This window comes from Petromyzon marinus, chromosome 67, assembly GCF_048934315.1.
Source record: "Petromyzon marinus isolate PM22_M1 ecotype Great Lakes invasive population chromosome 67, UKy_Petmar_22M1.pri1.0, whole genome shotgun sequence".
Taxonomy (NCBI): domain Eukaryota; kingdom Metazoa; phylum Chordata; class Hyperoartia; order Petromyzontiformes; family Petromyzontidae; genus Petromyzon; species Petromyzon marinus.
The window spans coordinates 4,469,069-4,485,600 of NC_133733.1; the positions used below are offsets into that span (position 1 = coordinate 4,469,069).

The 16,532-nt window shown below is 58.0% G+C and overlaps 1 protein-coding gene across 1 annotated transcript in view; it reads right to left on the reverse strand.

Moving 5' to 3' along the window:
* The window catches only part of LOC142906581 (dynein axonemal heavy chain 2-like), a 331,951-nt gene extending 316,324 nt beyond the window's left edge, over positions 1 to 15,627 (reverse strand). Inside the window, exon 1 of the mRNA XM_076054727.1 lies at positions 15,391 to 15,627. Within this exon, the coding sequence (XP_075910842.1) occupies positions 15,391 to 15,618 (228 nt within the window). The 5' untranslated portion in view covers positions 15,619 to 15,627. The remainder of the gene's footprint in view (positions 1 to 15,390) is intronic.
* Positions 15,628 to 16,532: the final 905 nt, after the last annotated feature.

Sequence of the window (16,532 nt, forward strand, 5' to 3'; positions counted from 1 at the left end):
CTAAATGCGCCGCGCACAACACGATAGAAAAGTCACGTGGTGGTGGTGGTGGCGGTGGTCATCGCGCACGCCACGGTGACGAGCGAGCGCTTCAGAAGGTGAACACGTGGGGGGTGGTGCCGTCCACGCTGCTACAGAGGGCTTAGAGAGAGAGAGCGAGAGAGAGCGGGAGAGAGCGAGAGTGACAGCGAGCCAGACATAAAAGGAGAGAGTGAGCGAGAGAGAGAGCGAGAGAGAGAGCGGGAGAGAGCGAGAGTGACAGAGCGAGCCAGACAGAAAGGGAGAGAGTGAGCGAGAGAGAGAGCGAGACAGAGAGAGAGAGAGCGAGACAGAGAGAGAGCGGGAGAGAGAGCGACAGAGAGAGAGCGGGAGAGAGAGCGAGACAGAGAGAGAGCGAGAGAGAGAGACAGAGAGAGCGGGAGAGAGAGCGAGACAGAGAGAGAGAGAGCGAGAGAGAGAGACAGAGAGAGAGCGGGAGAGAGAGACAGAGAGAGAGCGGGAGAGAGTGAGCCAGACAGAAAGAGAGAGACTGAGAGAGAGAGCGAGAGAGAGACAGAGCGGGAGAGAGTGAGCCAGACAGAAAGAGAGAGAGTGAGAGAGAGAGCGAGAGAGAGAGACAGAGAGAGAGCGGAAGAGAGTGAGCCAGACAGAAAGAGAGAGACAGAGAGAGCGAGAGAGAGCGAGAGAGAGAGAGAGCGGGAGAGAGAAACAGAGAGAGAGAGCGGGAGAGAGTGAGCCAGACAGAAAGAGAGAGAGTGAGAGAGAGAGCGAGAGAGAGAGACAGAGAGAGAGCGGGAGAGAGTGAGCCAGACAGAAAGAGAGAGAGTGAGAGAGAGAGAGCGGGAGAGAGTGAGCCAGACAGAAAGAGAGAGAGAGACAGAGAGAGCGAGAGCGAGAGAGAGAGCGGGAGAGAGTGAGCCAGACAGAAAGAGAGAGCGAGAGAGAGCGGGAGAGAAGGGGAGCTCTGTATAGAATCGCAACGCCACAGCTAGGCAGAATTTGAAGGTACGAGGAACAGAATGGCCACCTACGCAAAGGTCGCAGCTGCCAATCTGCCTGGAGTCACGAGGCCCCCCCCACTAGGGCCTCCGCTCAAAGGCCAACCCCCCCCCCCCCAAGCGCGCAGCGACCACGGCCGCAGCGCGAGAACGGCATCCGCTGCCACGCCTCGATCGTGACGGAACTCCATCGTCCCACCAGCCACCATCACCCGCGCCTCGAAGATCAGCGGGAAAAGCCGTCTTCTTCCTGACGACGAAGAAGGTGGCCGACGCGGCCGTCGAGAAGGGGGATGGCCGCGGCGGGAGGACTCCACGACCGGCTGGAACCCGTCGCTTCGGTGGCGGCCCGAACAGTCGTTCCGAACGTGCCGCCCTACGTCCCCGACGAGGCCGTGATGGAGCACGTGTTGGAGCACGTGTTGGGGCACGTGTTGGAGCACGTGTTGGAGCACGTGATGGAGCACGTGATGGAGCACGTGTTGGAGCACGTGTTGGAGCACGTGTTGGAGCACGTGTTGGAGCACGTGTTGGAGCACGTGATGGAGCACGTGTCCAAGCTGGGCACCGTCGTGGTGCCAGTACGGGGCCCTGGCACTGGGGGTGCGGAAACCCCGCTCTGAATCGCATTTCATCTTTCAAGAGGCAGGTGCACGTCCTGCTGACTCCCGGACAGCAGGAAGAGGGCCCCCTTTGTCGTTGTCTATGCAGGCATTGCCCACAGACTGCTTTAATGCCAAGGATTGCATCAGATGCAATCTCTGCAAAGAAGAGGGGCACTTCCGAAGGGATTGCCCTAAACCGACGACGGCGAGGGTCGGCGAAAAGAGCGGGGGAGCAGGGAGGCAGAGCAAAGGGGGGGGGGCAAAGCAGCGAGAGCCTCCATTGCAACGAGCCCCCCAACAGCCCACACGGGACCCGCCATCCACGCAGCCTCCCACACCTGAGGTCGTGGCCCCAACATCATCGCCGCCTCAAGCGACAAATCGCGAGAGGAAGAATACAGAAGGACCCGGATCTCAAGGGTCAAACTCGGAGGAGGAACCCCTCCCAGACCTCCAACAGGAAGAAGCGGTGAAACCCCACCCCACACACCAGGGGAGGAAGCAGAACGGCTGCCCAGACGCCGAAGACGCCGGTTTTCGCCCTTCCCGGACGCCACGCCGAGTGACGCGTGGGCGGCGAGGAAGAAACCCGCCGAGAGGAAGAAGAAGCGGCGTGCGTCTGGGGAAGGGCTTTCCGCAGCAGGAGACCGTGGACGATGAATGAAGGCGACATCGCCACGCAAATCGACCCGTCTACTGTGGCCATAGACACTCACCCCCCCCCACCAGCTATACATGAAGCCCTTGACCAAGAGGAAGAAGTTGGCGGAGAGACACTCACCAAGGGCAAGGACGAAATGGATGGGAAAGAGACACCGGGCCATCCACCCGAAGAGCCTGAGCAGGAGCCATCCCAGGCAATCCCTGACACTGGGGGAGAGGACGCCGCTGGGCCATGCGCCAGCCCAGCCGCTGCAGCTCTTCCAGCGGAGCCGGACGCCGAGGAAATCGACTCAGATCGGGACGACTGCTTCAGCGTGGGGAGCGAGAGCAGCCAGGGGTCTACACTCCTTGACCCTCAGACTCCCCTGGTCTCCCCGGAAGATCTCTGGAAGTTCCTCGACGAGACCAACGTGAGGAAGGACAGAGCAGACATTGCCTTGGCTCGATGGAAGGACAGCAAGGCAATAAAGGCCTCTGTGACTCATGCAGAGAGACGCCTCGCCAAGCAGGGACTCGAGTCCCGGGGCAATGAGAGGACAATGCTGAGATATTTCCGCAAACAAATTACAAGGTGGGAGGCCACGGAGGCAAGGAACAAACAATGCCTATGTACATCGGCTCCCTGAACGTGAACGGGTGCAGGGAGGCAGTGCCGAGGTTTTCTGCAATGTCTCTTGCGAGGAAACACGCTGCCTCTGTCTTCTTCATTCAGGAGACGCATCTCACGGTCGAGGATAACTGGAGGAAGGAGTGGGGAGGGGACTCCTTCTACAGCCACCTTGACAACACCTCCTGTGGAGTCGCGACCCTGTTTGCTAAAGGGTTTCATCCCGAGCTCATCACCCACACCAAAGTGGTGAAGGGAAGGCTGCTCGCGGTGACGGTCAGGGTGGGCGATGTCACCACCCACCTGCTGAACGTGTACGCGCCAGTGACCAACAAGGAGAAGATCCCGTTTCTGCACCTCCTGAGGAGGCACCTGGCCGGGATCCCGGACGACGAGTGCGTGATTGTGGGTGGCGACCACAACTGCACACTCGGAGCCCTGGATCGTTCGGGGGGGGCAGCCGGGGGGAGTTGGGCCGAAGAGGGAAATACAGAGACTCCTGGAGGACGCCGCCTTGGTGGATGTGTGGCGCATACATCACCCGGGCCAACGCCAGTTCACGTACACGAGGACGAGGCGCGATGGCTCGGTGACGCAGTCCAGGCTCGACAGATTTTACATCTCTAATAGCTTTGTGACATGCGCCATAACGTCTGGCATCAGGGCGGCACCCTTCACGGACCACAACCTCATCGGCCTCCGTGTCAGGCTGGAGAGGGCCCGTGAGGGCGCGTCACACTGGCATTTAACCAACTCGCTGCTGGAAGATGGCGCCTTCTTAGAAATGTTCGAGGACTTCTGGGAAGAGTGGCGAAAAACCAAAACGCAGTTCGACTCTCTGGCCCAGTGGTGGGATATGGGCAAAGTGCACACCAGGCTGTTGTGCCAACAATACACCTGGGGGAGCACCAGACTGAAGGACGCGGACATCACCGACATGGAAGCCCGAGTCCTCGATTTGGAGGGTCGCCTCGCCGAGGACAGCGACCCTGCTCTTCTCCGAGAATACAAGGAGAAGAGGGAGTGTCTCAAAGGGCTACAGGAGGAGCAGACAAGGGGAGTGTTTGTGCGATCCCGGGTGAAGCTCACCACGGACCTCGACACGGGATCCCCGCTTTTCTACTCCCTCAGGAGGCAGAACGGGAGACGCAAATCCATGGAGTGCCTCTTTGATGGTGACGGTGTCCTGGTGCACGAACTCCAGCAGAAGTCGACCATCATCAGAGACTTCTACGGCAGCCTGTTCTCCCCTGAAGAAACATCGGAACCAGCCCAGGCGGAGGCATGGAGTGGTCTACCCACCCTGGGGGAAGACAGGAAAGAGATGCTAGAGCAAAAGCTCACCAGGACTGACCTTGACGCAGCTGTAAGAGGACTGGCCCCAAATAAATCCCCAGGGTTAGGCGGGCTAACAGGGGAGTTTTACGCCGCTTTTTGGCCATCCCTGCGGGAGGACTAAAGAGAAGTGCTGGAGGAAGCCTCTGTCACCGGGGTGATGCCTCAGTCTTGGAGGAGGGCGGTGCTCACTCTGCTTCCCAAGAACGGAGACCTGAGGCACCTACAAAACTGGCGTCCGGTGTCCCTCCTGAACACAGACTACAAAATATTGACGAAGGCTCTCTCCCTGCGACTGAAAGGGGTGATTGCACAAGTCGTAAACGGGGACCAGTCCTACACCATCCCCGGACGAACCATCCATGATGGCATCTTCCTGGTCAGGGACCTCATCACGGTGTCCCAGAGATTGGGCATCCCAATCGCGTTTATGGCTCTTGACCAGGAAAAGGCTTTTGACAGAGTGGACCACAAATACCTACAGGGAACCCTCAAGACCTTTGGCTTTGGGGATGCCTTTGTCCGAACAATCCGCCTACTCTACACCAAGGCGGAGTGCATGATCAAGATCAACGGCGCCCTCACTGCCCCGGTCAAATTCGAGCGAGGAGTGAGACAGGGATGCCCTTTGTCGGGCCAACTTTATGCCCTGGCATTAGAGCTTTTCCTGAGTCGCATAAGGTGGAGACTCAGCGGCCTGGTGCTCAGGGAACCAAGAGTCAAATTGGTCCTGATGGCATACGCCGACGACGTCCTCCTCATCCTGTGCTCCCTGGATGATGTTGCCCTGCTGCATGAGTGCCAGGAGGTTTTTCGAAAGCCTCCTCATCAAAAATGAACTGGCAAAAGTGCAGCGGCCTGCTGGTTGGAGCGTAGGACATGACCGAGTGTCCCGAGAAGGCAAAAGCCATCAATTGGAGCACAACATAGCTGCACCACCTGGGAGTGATCCTCGGACCAGAGGAGGAACCACCGCAGAGGAACTGGGTCGAGCTGGAGGAGAAGGTGAAGGAGCGGCTGGGCACCTGGAGTCGCCTGTGCAAGTTCCTCACCTTCAGGACAAAGACGTTGGTGGTGAACCAGCTGGTGACGTCCATGCTGTGGCACCGGCTTTTCTCTCTGCACCCCCCCATGAGCCTCGTCAACGCACTTCAGAAGCGAGTCCTCGACTTCTTCTGGTCGGGCGGAGGACACCGGGTTGCGGCTGGGGTCCTGGCCCTGCCACTGGACAAGGGCGGTCACGGGCTGGTGTGTGTGCGGAGTCAGCTGGCCACCTTCCGACTGCAGGCCGCGCAAAAGTTCCTGCACGCTGTCCCGGCACCGGCCTGGAGTATCACAGCCTCCTTCCTCCTGAAACAGCTGGGGGGTCTGCAGTGCTCCAAACAACTATTCTACATGGACCTGCAGGGCCCCACTGGGACAGCTGCCACCCTTCTACAGAAGCGTCCTGCAGACATGGAGCTCCCTCGCCGTCAGGAGGCTGAACCAACTGCGATCGGCCGAGGATCTGGTCTTCGAACTGATCGTCAGGAACCCACAGACAAAGCTGCCATCCACCACCGCCACCCCAGGCATGGAGAGGCGCCTCGCCAACGCACGGCTCACCAGGATGGGAGAGCTGGTGGAGCCTGAAACACGGGGCTGGTGGCTCGGACCAGCAGACATGGCCACAAAGACAGGGGGGCTGCAGTCGATCCGGGTGGCTGCCCGGATCCTGGCCGAAGACAAGGGGGCCTTCTCAGCGGCAGCAGGGAGAACGCCCCCCATCTGCGTTGGGGATGACGAGGCCCCTCTTGGTCCCCCTCCACCGGAGCTCTCAGTCGTGCCGCTGCGTCGCCAATGAGGACAAACGAAGGCAGATCACGACCTGTGCCGGCAGGAAGACCTACCGGAGGTGGCCTTCGCAAATGTAAAGAGGAAGGTGCTCTACTCCTACATGGTCCGGTTCCACCAACAGGACACCCTGAGGAGCCACAAGGACCATGCCTGGAGGAAAGCCCTGCCCTGCATCTCTCCGGAGAGGCCTCGCTGGAGGCAACTCTACTCCAGCCCGACATACAACCGCATCGGCGACCTCAGCTGGAGCATCGCCCACGGCACCGTCACCACCAATGTCTCCCTGGCACGCTTCACCGACACGTCCCCGGAGTGTCGGTTCTGCGGTAAAGTGGAGACGGTGGCGCACCAATACGTGGAGCGCAAGAGCCTGGACTCGCTGTGTTCAAGGTCCTGAGGAACATTCTTCTAAGGTTCAGCCTCCACTTCTCCCCGACGGTCCTCATCTTTGGATACCCGAAGGGCGACAGACCCCAACATCTTCAGGGGCTGGTCAACGTGCTCTTCGGCTACGCCAAGCTCGCCATATACAAGGCGAGGAAGGTAGCCCTGGAGGGGCAACGTCCAGCCAGCAGCCTGGGCATCTTCCGCGCTCTGGTCGGAGCCAGGGTGTGGCTGGAGTTCCGCCATGCGCGGCTGACCCACGCTGTGTCGGCCTTCAAGGAGCAGTGGGCGCTGGAGGAGGCCGTGTGCTCGGTGGCAGATGACGGAGAGCTCTGTATGCAGATCTAAGCTACCCGTCGGAGGCCGTTTGACTGTGGGAAGGGCTGCGTGCAGGTGCAGAACTTGTCGTAGTTATAAAAAAAAGGAGAGAGCGAGAGAGTGAGCGAGAGAGAGCGAAATGGAGTAGGAAGAGAGGGGGCAGAGAGAGAGGGGGGGCAGAGAGGGGGGTAGAGAGAGAGGAGAGGCAGAGAGGGGGTTAGAGAGAAAGGAAAGGGGTAAGGAGAGCAGAAAAAAAAAGAAAAAAATATTTTGTTGGGTCTTTCATTTAAAAGGGGGGTGGGTTTACATAAAGCAAAGCATAAAAAAACAAAAAAATGAAATGATGAACGGAGCAAAGTGCCGACTACACCGAGCATCTTCTTGCTTCCTCTGATCGTAAAAAAAGAGACAGAAAGAGAGAGAGAGCGAGAGAGAGAGCGAGAGCAAGAGAGTGAGAGAGCGAGCCAGACAGAAAGAGAGAGACCGGGAGAGAGCGAGCCAGACAGAAAGAGAGAGACCGGGAGAGAGCGAGCCAGACAGAAAGAGAGAGACCGGGAGAGAGCGAGCCAGACAAAAAGAGAGAGAGCGAGACAGAAAGAGACAGAGAGCGAGAGAGAGCGAGAGAGAGCGCAAACCCTATAGAGAGCAAGCATGAGACTCTTGCTCTCTCTTGCTCTCCACTCAAATTCGCGTGACTCAATCTTGCCCAGAACTCGATTTATCTCTCTATCTCACTCTATCTCGAACTCAAATCAGTGTATCTCTCTCTTGCTTCCCTCTGTTTGCCCTCGAGTCACCGTGCGTGTGTCTCTCTCCGCCACCCGTGTAGCCTCAACAAGCTATTGGGGCAAGTGCTGTCCGGGTCGAGTAGCAGCTACCTATGAAGGCCGGCAACTGTGGGTCATGAGAGGGGTGGGTGGCCAGCACCACACGTGCGTGTGTGTGAGTGTGTGTGCGCACGTGCGTGTGTGAGTGTGTGTGCATATGTGCGCGGGTGTGTGTGTACGAGGAACGGTGGTGGTGGTGGTTGCTTACGCCCACAACGAAAATGAACATCAGTGGAGGGATGCAGGCAAGGCCGATGAGTCAGGCGCCTTCTATGACCTCCTGTTATAGGTGCTGGCTAAAGTGGCCCCTCGGGATAGAGCCATCCTGTTGGGTGACTTCAATACCCGAGTTCGTCACGACGCTGACACCTGGCTCGGAAGGCATGGGCCAGATCAGCTCAATAACAACGGTAGGATGCTGCTAATCTTCGGTGCAGCCCATGGGCTTGTAATTACCAACACGCTGCTTCGGCATCAGCACATCCAAGCAAGAACATCTGCTGGACTACATAGTGACGGAACAGCGGATGCGGGCCCATTTCCTTGACACCAGGGACCTACCGTGCAGCTGATCTGCCTGCCCACTGACCATCGACTTGTTATCTGTAAGATGCGCCTGCCATTCAGTCACTCCGGTGGTGGGTGTACACCCAGGACCCCATTCAAACCCGCAGTGGCCTGGTCTCAGCTAGCTGATGAACGTTGCAAGCGAGGATTTCATAATCGCTTGCAGCTGGGGTTGGCGTCGTACCCCACCCCCCCCTCCCCCTCCTTCTGATGCTGAGGGGAAATGGGTGAGGTTCAGGACTGTGGCCCATGCAGCTGCAAGGACTGCATTGGGTGCGCGGTTCACACCTTCCCAGCGACCCTGGCTGAAGGAGGAGGTGTTCCGGATAGCTGAGAGAAAACGACAGGCCCACTCCCCACGACATCCAACATCGGAGAACGAGGAGGCTTGCTGAAGCCCTTCGCTCGGAGCTGCATCGATGGGCGGCGGGCGCGGGTTGCCGAGGAGATGGAATCTGCCTCAGTGGCCCAGAATCACAAATCACTATTTAATTCCGTCCTGAAAGTTACTCGCAGCGCCTCGTCCATCGCCATCCTTAAGGGAAAGAACGGTACTCCGATCTCCGACCCCCAGGAGCTGGTCCGCAGGTTCGCAGAGCATTTTTGTGGAGGTCTTGGGGGAGGAAAACTTCCCTCAGCCGAGACAACATCATGGGGCAAGTTGGGGACGATCCCTGCTAGGCCTGCGGTGCCTCAAACATTGCCAGAGTGGTTGGCTGAGGTGCCGTCTGTGGAGGAAGTGCGGGGGAGATCCGAAGTCTGAGACCAGGAAAAGCGCCGTGCAGAGACGATCTCCCAGGCGAAATGCTGAGGGAGGGTGGCGTCTGTGTGCAGACTGCCCCACTTGAAATCATCACATCTGTCTGGACCACAGGACGGGTTCAGCAGGATTGGAAGAATGCCTCTCTTTAAGGGGGGGGGGGGCACTTTAAGACGGGGCATCTCTTTTCTCAGTGTGCCGGGAAAGATCGTGGCAAGGATTATTCAACATCGCCTTGCCAGGCACGCTGATGAGAGGCTTGCGGAGCCCTAGTGTGGTTTCAGACCAGCGCGGTCCTGCACAGATGCCATATTCTCTGTCCGTCTGCTACAGCAGAGGTTTAGGAAATTCCAACAAGACCTACATCTCTGCTTTATTGAACTACTCAAGGCCTATGATACCATCAACAAGCCAGGCCTGTGGGCAGTTCTTCATGCTTTCGGACTCCCCGACTCTGGTCATGCACACCGGTCAGAAACATTTAGGCTGGCCTGCCTACGATCCATCCTGGGTTTAACCAGACTGGATTGTGTGAGGAGCTCACAAATTCATGAAAGCTCTGAACAACGTCCAATCGGTGAGCTCCTCCGGCAGGCAAGGTTGCGTTGGCTGGGCCATGTAGCCCGCATGCCTAGCCACCGCATGCACAAGCAGCTTCTGTTTGGCCAGATAGAGGGGGCTAAATGGGCACGACATGGGCTGGACAAGAGATGGAGCTGATGCGGTACGGGAGGATGTGGAGCTGAGTGGACTTGCTGAAGGACGCTGCTACTGGGCCGTTGGGGGCAGTCGCCCTCCAATAACAACGGTGGCGGGGCGGAACGATGCTAAAGCACAGCAAGTTGGCACAGTAGGGGGGCACAGGTGGTGCATCAGCCGGTCATCTCAGTCAGTCGACCCGTGGCACCTGGGTCTGCCCCGTGACCTCCTGCCAGCGGGCGTTCGACACTTCACGTGGCCTCAAGGTGCACATAGCCTATCACAAGCGTCGTGGTGACGTCACCGCCACTTAGTGGCGAATGGCGGTTGTTGTTGTTGTGTGCACGTGCACTATGAAGGCAGGCACGTCACGTGAGGGAGTGGGTGGCGGGCTACCACGCCCGGCCGCCTTTGTCTGCCCGGTGGCCATATTTACTACACACCGCACCAGGTACACATTTGAGGCCGAGTCGACCTAGGGCAGGCCCAGGACCGGTTCAGAAAATTGCCACCGGTGTTGACCGCGAGCGGCAATCACTCTCCACTAACACCACCAGTTGTGGTAGTGGTGGTGGTAGTGGTAGTAGTGGTGTTGGTGGTGGTGTTGGTGGTGGTGTCGGTGGTGGTGGTGTCGATGGTGGCGGTGCCGGTCGTGGTGGTGGTGGTACAAGTTGTGGTTTATTTTGTTGTCATTCACACCGCACCTTCGATTAGCAACGGTCGGCTACGTACGGTGCGAAAGAAGTTGGACGGGCGTGCATACGTGGTGGCGGTGGTGGTGGTCTAAGTTGTGGCTGTGGTGGTGGCGTGTTTTGTGTGTTTGTGTGCGTGTGTATGTGTGTGTTTGTGTGTGTGTTTGTTTGTGTGTGTTTGTTTGTATGTGTGTGTGTGTTTGTGTATGTGTGTGTTTATGTGTGTGTGTGTAGTGTAGCGGTTAGCGCGCTGCGCTATGAACCTGGCGACCCGGGTTCGATTCCTGCTCACGGCCAACACCAGTGACGATTATCTGAACCGGTCCCGGGCCTCCCCTAGGTCGACTCAGCTTCAAATGAGTACCTGGTGTGGTGTGTAAACATTGCCACAAGGGAGACAAAGGCGGTCGGGCGTGGTGCTGGCCACCCACCCCCTCGTGTACCGTTCCGGCCTTCATAGGTGCTCGCTAACACCACTTGCCCCTACAGTCTGTTAAGGCTATATGGGGGATCTTTGTTTGTCTTTGTGTTGGTGTGTATGTGTGTGTTTATGTGTCCTGGTCAAGGCCTATGATACCATCAGTAGGCCTGGGCTCTGGGTTGTTCTTCGTGCTTTTGGAGTCCCTGACCCTCTGCTCACGATCATTAAGGACCTTCATGATGGTGAGCGGGCCCGGGTAAAACTGCGTGGCCGGGAGTCAGAGCCATTCCCTGTACACCTTGGGGTGCGACAGGGATGTCCTCTGGCTCCCACATTATTTAACATCTATTTTGACCACGTAGTTCGTGAAGCCTTCAATAGCTGTACCGGGGGAATCTCCATTTGGTACAGACATAATGGGAGGCTAATCGATGCCCGGGTACGGTCAAGGGATGGCTCCCTATTGCTCAACCACGTTATGTATGTCGATGATTTGGTAATACCTGCTCATTCAGAGGAGGAGTTAGAGACGCTGCTGCTGAGACTGGAGCGTGCAACTAAGCACCTGCCTTGGTATTTTGTACCATCGGACACTCCACCACCACAACTCCCAATCGGTGATGGGGCAGTTGTGGAGAGAGTGGAGAGTTTCCCATACCTGGGCAGTGTGCTTATGACCAGCTCCAGTTTAACAGCAGAGGTCTCACTCCGAATCAGTCGAGCGGCAATACAGTATCTTTTCATCGGTTGCGTAACGCTGTGTGGAAGCTACCTGGCCTGTCGCTCCGCACTAAGCTTCAGGTCTTCTCGGCCACGATCATTCCCTCCCTTCTCTACGCTTGCGAAATGTGGAGAGTGAGCGCGTGAATGAGTGAGCGTGTGAGTGAGTTAGCCTGTGAGTTAGTCTGTGAGTGAGTGAGTGAGTCTGTGCGTCTATGAGTGAGTCTGTGAGTGAGTCTGTGAGTCTGTGAGTGAGTCTGTGAGTGAGCCTGCGGTTGCGCAATGCGTTGGAAAGCGAGTCGAGCGACACGGCGCAGTCAATTTTTGACATCGCTGAGCTGGCAAATATTCAGCAACGGTGGCTTGTGGCGGAGGACAAGAGTGGAGTGGTGGGGGGCGGAACCCCCTCAAGCCCCCCACCACCACCCCCTCCCCACTAGAGCTGCATAACGCCATCACCACCGCTCCTCTTCGATGCCGCAAGGGCTCACTGTGGTGGTGGTGGTGGTTACCAAAATTGCGGTCCGGCAAGATTTCCACACCACACACCACTCACCACTCACCACACACCACACACCACTCACCACACACCACTCACCACTCACCACTCACCACACACCACTCACCACACACCACTCACCACACACTACACACCACTCATCACATACCACATACTACTACTCACCACACACCACTCACCACACACCACTCACCACACACCACTCAACTCTCCCCATGTCTCCCGCAGTTACTGCTCATGTGAATCTCTCTCCGACCAACCCCCCCCCCCTCTGCCAGATAGACACAAAGATCCTCCGGGTAGCCTCTAACAGACTGTTGGGGCAAGTGCTGTTGGAAGGTAGACACAGACAAAGATCCCCCGGGTAGCCTTCAACAGGCCGCCGGGGCAAGTGCGCCGCTGGCAAGCGGCACCGAAGGTGGGCAACCTCTAGCCCCGACCCAGAGCACCTCTGCCTAGCGCGGTTGGCTGCGTATGGCGCGAAAGAAGTTTCCACCTCCTCGTCATCATCACCACCTCCACGTCATCATCACCACCTTGGACTGCCCCCCTCCTCCCCCTCCTCTTCCCTCCACCCCTTCCCCCTCCTCCACATCCACCCCTACCCCCTCCTCCTCTTCCCCCTCCTCCTCCACCCTCCTCATCCTCCCCCTCCACTACCTCCTCCTCATCCTCCCCCTCATCCCCCTCCTCATCCCCCTCCTCCTCCTCTTCCCCCTCCACCCCCTCCTCCACATCCTCTCCCTCCTCCTTCCCCTCCTCCTCCCCCTCCTCCTCCCCCTCCACCTCCACCTCCACCCTCCTCCTCCCCCACCCACTCCCGAGTCCGCTCTCTCACTCTGAAGTTCCTGCGTGCGTGTGCGTGTGTGCGTGTGTGTGCGTGCGTGTGTGTGCGTGTGTGTGCGTGCGTGTGTGTGTGCGTGCGTGTGTGCGTGTGTGTGTCTGTGCGTGTACGTGTGTGTGCGTGCGTGCGTGCGTGTGTGTGTGTGTGTGTGCGTGTGTGTGTGTGCGTGTGTGTGCGTGTGTGTGTGTGTGCGTGTGTGTGTGTGTGCGTGTGTGTGTGTGTGCGTGTGTGTGTGTGTGCGTGTGTGTGTGTGTGCGTGTGTGTGTGTGCGTGTGTGTGCGTGTGTGTGTGTGTGCGTGTGTGTGTGTGTGCGTGTGTGTGTGTGTGCGTGTGTGTGTGTGTGCGTGTGTGTGTGTGTGTGTGCGATTCCCGCTGACGGCCGACGCCGCCGGCGACGATTATCTGAACCGGTCCCTGGGCCTCCCCTAGGTCGACTCGGCCTCAAATGAGTTACCCGGTGCGGTGCGTAGTAAACATCGCCACTGGGGGAGACAAAGGCGGCCGGGCGTGGTGCTGGCCACCCACCCTCCCCCCCAACTCGTGTGCCACAGTGCCGGCCTTCACAGGAGCTGATGCTGCTACTGCTGCTGCTGCTTACAGCACTTGTCCCAACAGCCTGTCGCAGGCTACACGGGGGATCTTTGCCTTTGGTCACGCACACACGGAGCAGGGCGACGTGTCAACCGGAGGACACCAAGCGAGTTGCGCCTGATTGGTTGAAACTCGGGGTTCGCGGCATGCTAACCGCTGCGCCACCACTCTCCGCATGCACACAGACTCACTCACACGCACACTCACACGCACTCACGCACACTCACACACACACTCACACGCACACTCACACACACTCACACGCACACGCACTCACGCACGCACACACTCACACGCACACACTCACACACTCACGTACATGCACACGCACTCACACACTCACACACGCGCACACACTCACACGCACACACACACACGCACACACACACACGCACACACTCACACGCACTCACACACTCACGTACATGCACACACTCACACACTCACACACTCACACACGCGCACACACTCACACGCACTCACACACACGCACACACACACACGCACTCACACACTCACGTACACGCACACACTCACACACACGCACGCACACTCACCCACATTCACACACACTCACCCACACTCACACACGCGCACACTCACCCACACACACTCACATACACAACAACAACAACCGCTATTCGCCACTAAGTGGCGGTGACGTCACCACGACTCTTGTGCCAGGCTATGTGCACGTTGAGGCCACGTGGAGTGTCGAACGCCCGCTGGCAGGAGGTCACGGGGCAGACCCAGCAGGTGCCACGGGTCGACTGACTGAGATGACTGGCTGATGCACCACCTGTGCCCCCTACTGTGCCACCCTGCTGTGCTTTAGCCACCCGGCGCTCCGCTTGTTGTTGTGAGCGTCGCTCCTCCGCCCTACGTTGTTGTTGGAGGGCGACTGCCTCCAACTGCCCAGTAGCGTCCTTCACGAGCCTCCTCCACAGAGGCCGATCTTGACACCGCTGGTACCGGTAATCGGCAAGTCCACTCAGCTCCACGTCCTCCTGTACCACATCACTCCATCTCTTCTCTAGCCCGTGCCGCGCCCGCTTAGCCCCCTCAATCCGGCCGAACAAAAGCTGTTTCGGCATGCGGTGGCTGGGCCTGCGGGCTACATGACCCAGCCATCGCAGCCTTGCCCGCCGGAGGAGCTCACGGATGGGACCTTGCCCAGATCTTTCAAGGATTTGTGAGCTCCTCACACAATCCAGTCTGGTTAAACCCAGGATGGATCGTAGGCAGGCCAGCCTAAATGTTTCTAACCGGCGAAGATGTTCCATTAGGGGGGTCCACGTTTCGCAAGCGTAGAGAAGGGAGGGAATGACCGTGGCCGAGAAGACCTGAAGCTTAGTGCGGAGCGACAGACCAGGTAGCTTCCACACAGCGTTACGCAACCGATGAAAAGATATTGCCGCTCGACTGATTCGGAGTGAGACCTCTGCTGTTAAACTGGAGCCAGTCATAAGCACACTGCCCAGGTATGGGAAACTCTCCACTCTCTCCACAACTGCCCCATCACCGATTGGGGAGTTGTGGGGGTGGAGTGTCCGATGGTACAAAATACCCAGGCGGGTGCTTAGTTTTGGTGGGGCTGATGGTAAGGCCCCACCTCTTAGTGGCACGCTCCAGTCTCAGCACACCCACACACACACACTCACCCACACTCACCCACACACACTCACACACCCACACACTCACACACCCACACACACACACTCACCCACACACACACTCACACACACACCCACCCACACACACACACTAACTCACACACACACCCACTCACCCACTCACCCACACACACACACTCACACACACCCACACACACACACACTCACCCACACACACACTCACTCACACACTCACCCACACACACACTCACTCACACTCACTCACACACCCACACACACACTCACACACTCACACACTCACTCACACACCCACACACACACACACACCCACACACCCACACACTCACTCACACACGCGCTCGCGCGCACCTGCATGGAGCGGTCGATGCGTCGCCGCACAGCCCTCAGGCGGTGCGCCTGCCCGGCGTGGCGCGGCAGCTCCGGCCTCAGCGACGGAGCCGGCCGCCGGCTCAGCTCCCGGTTGGCGTCGGCGACGTCGCCGGCCAGGAGGGCCCACACCTCCACCGCCTGACGGTCCAGCGTCCGCCTGATGGCCTGCCGCGTCGCAGAGGCACGCAAACACAGGCGGACGCGCATGGGGGGAGAGAGACACACGCACACACACACAGGCGGACGCGCATGGGGAGAGAGGCACACGCACACACACACACAGGCGGACACACAGGGAGAGAGAGAGACACACACACACAGGCGGACACACAGGGAGAGAGAGAGACACACACACACAGGCGGACACACAGGGAGAGAGAGAGACACAGACACACACAGGCGGACACACAGGGACACACACACACACACAGGCGGACACACAGGGAGAGAGAGACACAGACACACACAGGCAGACACACAGGGACACACACACACACACAGGCGGACACACAGGGAGAGAGAGACACAGACACGCGCATGGAGCGGTGAGAACGGGTTTCCCCGTGGCGGCTATGATGATGACGATGATGACGACGACGATGATGATGACGATGAGGACGACGATGCTGATGACAATGATGACGATGATGACAATGACGACGATGACGACGACGATGATGACTATGATGACGATGATGATGACGATGATGACGACGACGACGACGATGATGACAATGATGACGATGATGACAATGACGACGATGACGACGACGATGATGACTATGATGACGATGATGATGACGATGATGATGACGACGATGATGACGACGATGATGATGACAATGATGACGATGATGACGAACACGACGACGACGACAACAATGACGATGATGATGATGACGATGATGACAATGACGACGATGACGACGACGATGATGACTATGATGACGATGATGATGACGATGATGACGACGACGACGACAACAATGATGACGATGATGACAATGACGACGATGACGACGACGACAACAATGATGACGATGATGACAATGACGACGACGATGATGACTATGATGACGATGATGATGACGATGATGATGACGACGATGATGACGACGATG